At 59.8% G+C, this 5,375-nt stretch overlaps 1 protein-coding gene across 1 annotated transcript; it reads right to left on the bottom strand.

The window, feature by feature from the left end:
• Positions 1-315: 315 nt before the first annotated feature.
• Positions 316-3,087, bottom strand: CDC34 (cell division cycle 34, ubiqiutin conjugating enzyme). Its single transcript, XM_035892328.1, has 4 exons — positions 2,507-3,087; positions 1,834-1,931; positions 1,308-1,442; positions 316-752 (listed from the first exon to the last, which is right to left on the bottom strand). The coding sequence occupies exons 1-4, from the start codon at positions 2,834-2,836 to the stop codon at positions 542-544; spliced, it is 774 nt and encodes a 257-aa protein (XP_035748221.1). The 5' UTR covers positions 2,837-3,087; the 3' UTR covers positions 316-541.
• Between the last annotated feature and the right edge of the window lie 2,288 nt (positions 3,088-5,375).

The raw sequence follows: 5,375 nt of genomic DNA, 5'->3' as shown, positions 1-5,375 counted from the left end.
GTGCACAGTGCTCCCTCGTCACAGGAGGGTCCCACCAGGGGCAGAGGGTGGCAGTGCTCACCCCGCAGCCCTTCCTGCTCCGACACCTCAGAGGCCGTAGAAAGCTACGCAGCGCTCACGCGCTTCCCACCCACAGCGACCGCTCACCGGCTCCACAGCCTCCCCCAACCATTCCTCCCACACGGAGCTGACGAGGGGTTGAACGCGCCCAAACGACTGGCAGCCAACACCAGGTTTTGCCGTCACTCCTCATCCAGCCAGAGCCACCAGCTCTCTGGTTTCTGTGGATTTGTGAACACCCCAACGCAACTTGCCCCTCCCCACCCGTCCCCCCACCCAGGAAGTTTATAAAATAGGGCTTGTTTTTGTTTTTTTGCTTTTTCTACAAAGACAGTGGTGGGATTTCTTTGCAACAGCAGAACAGTCTCCCTGCGAGGTAGAGAGTTAATTTCAGGGCTGAAAGATCCTAAATTCAAACCAGTTTGTCCTAGTTGAGGTAAAATTCAGTAGTTTACAGTAAGTTCTGCAATGCTGGGGGCCATCAAGATTCCTCATTGCCAGAGTCATCCTCATCACCGTAACAGCTGTCTGCTTCCTCCTCCATCTCATCATCCTCATAATAGTCATCATAGAAGAGGTCTGAGCCCTCATCCGGGGCTGGAGTCTTGGTCTTCACACAGTACTCCGCCAGCGTGGTGGGGACCTTCACACCATCCCGCTCAGCGTCCACCTTCGTGCCCAAGACTTGCTTCCTGGAGGGCAAGAAGCAGGGGGTGAGGACGGAGCTTTGCACAGCACAGCCACATGGCCGCCTGCTGCTCACCCCGCAGGGACACCCGGTGACACCACCCTTCCCCTCTCACGCGTCGCTGACCCACACAAGACTGGTGAAGGGGCAGGGAAGGGAGAGCACCACGAGTAAACGTGGCTGCACCGTAACGTGCCCCCTGCTCCGAGGGCCCCCCTTGCCACGCCAGGGCTGGCCAGCCTGCAGCTCAGGACCTTCACATGCCAGTCCCATGGGACAGTCCTGACAGCAAGGCCATGCTGGCACCACGTCTGCTACAAACCCAAATCCTCTGGAGCTGAAAAGGGCCAGGGCTTCAGCTGACAGCAAACCTGGGCACATAACCCAGCCAAGCTTCTCCCAAAAGCCACACTCGGAGCCAGAATCCTTCCTTCCCACCAGCCTGCAGATGGGACTCAACAAAATCCCTCGAGATCCCGTGACCTCCGAGATCGCAGCTCAGCAAGCGCTCTCGACAGTGCCACAGCACTGCTGGGCCTGGGCTGAGCTCAGCACACACCTGATGATATCCGTGTACTCCCGGTCCTTCCCCTTGCTCTCCTTCCACTTGCGGTACATCACAGAGGCGTCCACGTTGGCTGGAGAAAATGTGTTGGGTTCATTCAGCAGCGAGATCACGCTCAGGAGAATGGTCCTGGCAATCAATAAACACGAGCAGGTAAGAGCCGAGGGGGGTCAGCAACTGCCTGCGTCCCGGCAATGCCCGCAGGCTCAGTGTCACAGCGCCGCTGTGTCCCGTGGGTCAGGAGGACAGCCTGGTGCTGGCTCCCCAGCGAGGGGGTAGCTGGGCAAAGTCAAGCAGGCCAGGCAGAAGACAGCAGAGCATGGGCTGCCAGGCTCACGCACGTTCTCCTGCAAGGTCTAGCTGTTCTTCAGCAAAGCACGCAGCCCAGGTGCCTTTTGACAGCCTTTAGGCCTCTCCCGCAGGTCTTTGGGAGCGGAAGGCAGTCCTCATCTCCCCACTTCCCCATCCCTGCCCTCGGACGAGCCTCCTGCCTGCAGCTGCCTCCCCACACAGCCCTTACCGCACATTCTGGGTGGGGTTCCACCGCTCAGATGGCAGCTCCCCGCTCTGCGGGTCGTCCACGGGTGGATGGAGGATGGAGATGCAGACATCGCCGGTCTGAAAGCACAAGTGAGACAGGATCCTTAGGAGCATCCTAGAGCACCAGCTCCGTCCTCCGCTCCCAGCAGCCTGCTTGCTCTTCACTTTGGTTTAGGCCAGGCGAGGCAATCCCAGCCCATTCTTTCAGTCCCTAGGAAGGGACAGCAGGAGCGGTGGTCCCCGCTACGCTGCCCACAGCCTCAGGCCTTGGCTAAGCACCCCACGATTGCCAGCACGGTACGGACAAGGCTGCCTGACCATCACCTCCCCAGTGCCACAGCATCCTGAGTCTCCAGCACAGCCCTGCCGGCGCTCGCCTGGCACAGCCCAACCCCACGCACCCCAGGCAGCAATCCAGTGCAAGCACGAGGCCACGCACATCGCTCGCTCTGCATCCACCCCTGGCGCAAGCACGACATCCCCGCTAGCGAAGCGTGGGAGCCTTCAAGCTTGGAAAGCCTGGCTGACCTGGAGCTAGCTCCAAGACAGGAGACCGGCTGTCACAAGCTCGTTAGCTGCACTCCCAGTGCCAGGCACTAAACGCCAAAGGCATGGCCCATCCAAAATGCCCCACGCTGTCTGAGGCAACCTACCTCGTAGATATTGGGGTGCCACATTTTGGTTAAGAACCTAAAGGCAGGAGGAGAATAGGGGTAGTCAATGGGAAACCGGAGACGAGCCTGCAAGGAAACAATAAGGAGAAGTGAGCTGCAGCGTCCGAGAAGGAAGGGAAGGAAACCACAGACCTCCCGACACCACCAGGGAAAAGGAACCTCTGCCAAGTCCGGCTGTGCTCCTGCACAGACAGAGCCTCTGTGCTGCCGGCTCCGCAGGCAGGACACCGGCAGCGTGGCTGCCCTGCCATCGCGCAGAGGAAGGCAAGCGGATGGGGCAGCGAGCTGTGGCAGCTCCTTCACCACCATCCTGCCCCATAACCCCTTCTCCAGCAGGGCCCTCCTGTCCCAGCCCCCTGCTCTCCAACACGGAGGGAGGCAGCGGGCCACAGGCGGAGTGCAGCAGCTTGCGGTGCCGGTCTGGCACGTGCCTCGCACGCTCACCGCCCCCTCGGCACAGGGTGACGACACCGAGGGCTGGCTGCTTCCACACGGCAAACGATGGCAGGGCGAGGGCCTCGTGGCTGTAAGGCGGCAGAGGAGCCGCGCGCCTGAACAAGCCAAGCACCGCTCAGAGCCGGAGCGCGAGTTGGGGGCCATCCCCCGTCCTGCTGGCACGTGATGGCCACTCCACCAGAGAAAAGGCTGTTTACCCCTCAGAGCTCACGGGGAAGGAAGCATCAGGTGCTCAGCGCTCCCATTAACACACTGGGTCTCTAAAAATAGCCCATCATCACTGAAAAAAGAGACCAAGTCAAAATTGGCCGCAGCATGTAGCTGAGGTGCTAAAAATAAAAGCACGTGAAGATCACGCCGCAGCCCACGACTCCAATGCCAGCAGAGACAGCCGGCCCGCCACGGGCTTCTCCTGCAGGCAATGGCCACAACACCCGAGGTATTGAGGCAGGCCAAAAAGACAGGGCTGCTGTTGGCCTCCGAGTGAGCAGACGAAGCCCACGGTGGCTCGGAAATGTGCAGCGACATCCCCGTCCTCCCCAGGGAGCTGCTGCCCCAGCCCACCAGCGCCAGGCACCCCATGAGGAGGGGGGCAGCTTCTCCCCATGTTGTGGCACCACCTGCAGTGGCCGTTTCAGCTTTCGGGTGTTTCCAGGCTCTGGAAGCAAACTTCCCGACTGAGATTCAGCCGCTGCTCCCAAAAAAGCCCACGGCCAGAAACAAACAGAAAAAGGGTAAAGCTTTAAAACACACAACAACTCCCTGAACATTTCTTGCTCCTAAGCGTGAGCACTTAAGACACTGGAGTGGTGAAGCGACAGTGCGAACTACCCCAGCTTTGCCCAGCAGCAGGCGACAGGGACCTGGGATCGCTCTTCACCCACAGAATGAGCCCGGCATGGGCCCCATTCAGGAGGGCAACTGCAAACAAGGCTTCAGATGCTTCTGGAATCACAGCCTCAACAATAGCAGATGCTGCCAGACCCAGTCGTCAGCTCACGGCCGTTACGAGGTTAGTGTAGAAGGCAGAGACATCTTCCTGCCTTGCCTCCCAGGCTGGCCCTTTGTCCGACCGCTCTGTGTTCTGCGGCACAGGACAAGGGCTGGAAAGAAGGAAAAGCGATGCAGCGGCTGGGGCCGGGCGTGTTTTGTGTGCACGTGGAGCTCGAGGCAGCCCAGGGCAGCGCACACGCACACAGCAACGCGCAGCCCCGTGCTGGGCGCTGGCCAAACAGCTGAGCTCCGCAGAATAATCCCCATTGTTGTACCACGGGGGGAGCAGAACAAAACCAGCCAGAGGCAGAGCGATCCCGAAGGGGGCTTGGAAAGCAACCCTGCTTTGCTGTACACGAACAGGCCAACGTTCCCACAAGCTGGAAGAAGATGCAGCCCCTTCACTCTCCTCTTATGCAGAAAGTCTCATCTACTGCCACCCAACAGTGCTGAGCCTGGCAGCTCTCAGGTGCAAAACAGGAGCATGAGCGGCCGAAAGGGTGAGAGTTCAAAGGGCCTAGTGCCAAACAAGGCTATGGAAAAAGACTCCACTTCAGTGAAGAGATAAAACCTGACTCTGAAGCATCAAACTTGCCTGCCACAGCTCCACAGGAAAAACAAACCACCCAGCTTCTCAGACACAGCTGACCCCCGGGCTGACTCACCCCATCTGCATCCCCACCCTGCCAGCAACAGGATGAAGACAGAAGAGCTTGTAGTGGAGGAGGGAGGATGAGAAAGAGGAAGAAAACAGAGGTTGCACAACACCTGGGAAGTCTCACTGGCTGCGCAGTCAGGCACGCACACCTCCTCCCCTCCTCAAACCCCAAACAAAACCACTACACCCGCTCCCCACCCAGCTCAAGCTGCTGCTTGCTCAGCCCGAGACGCCTGTGCCTGCACAGGAGAGTCCTTTGTCTCTTCCCTCTGGTTTGGTGGCGATGCCCTGGATCCCCTCCAGGAGAGGGAACATCAGCAACCCAGAACTCGTTCTCCTGTGCCGACAGACCGGGGGGGGATGGAGGGGGCAGGAAGGAGGAAAAGCCCTCGGGGGCAGAGCCTCCAGGGTGCCAAATCCTCCTTCCAAGAAGGGAATTCTTGCCTAATTTGGCAGCAGCCTCCTGCACACAGGCTCCTTCTTCACCCCAGCTCCTCCTTGCAGCCACCCCAGGAACACCCCAGGTGCAATAACCCCAAGGTGCCCAGCTACAGACCAGGTCTCCCTGGCCCCCATCACTCCTTCAGGCCTAGGAGCAGCCCTGGCATGCCCCCTCAGTACCCACCCCAACCCCCCCCCCAAGACCCCCTCCCTCTCGCCCCACAGCCCCCTCCCAGGGGCTCCTGCTCTCCTGCAGCCTCTCCCTCTTCCAAAATGCCCTCCCAAGGCATCCTCCCCCCA

The sequence above is a fragment of the Egretta garzetta genome, unplaced genomic scaffold (genome assembly GCF_000687185.1).
Source record: "Egretta garzetta isolate BGI_Z169 unplaced genomic scaffold, ASM68718v1 scaffold4, whole genome shotgun sequence".
NCBI lineage: Eukaryota > Metazoa > Chordata > Aves > Pelecaniformes > Ardeidae > Egretta > Egretta garzetta.
This window is presented reverse-complemented; position numbering and strand designations above follow the sequence as displayed.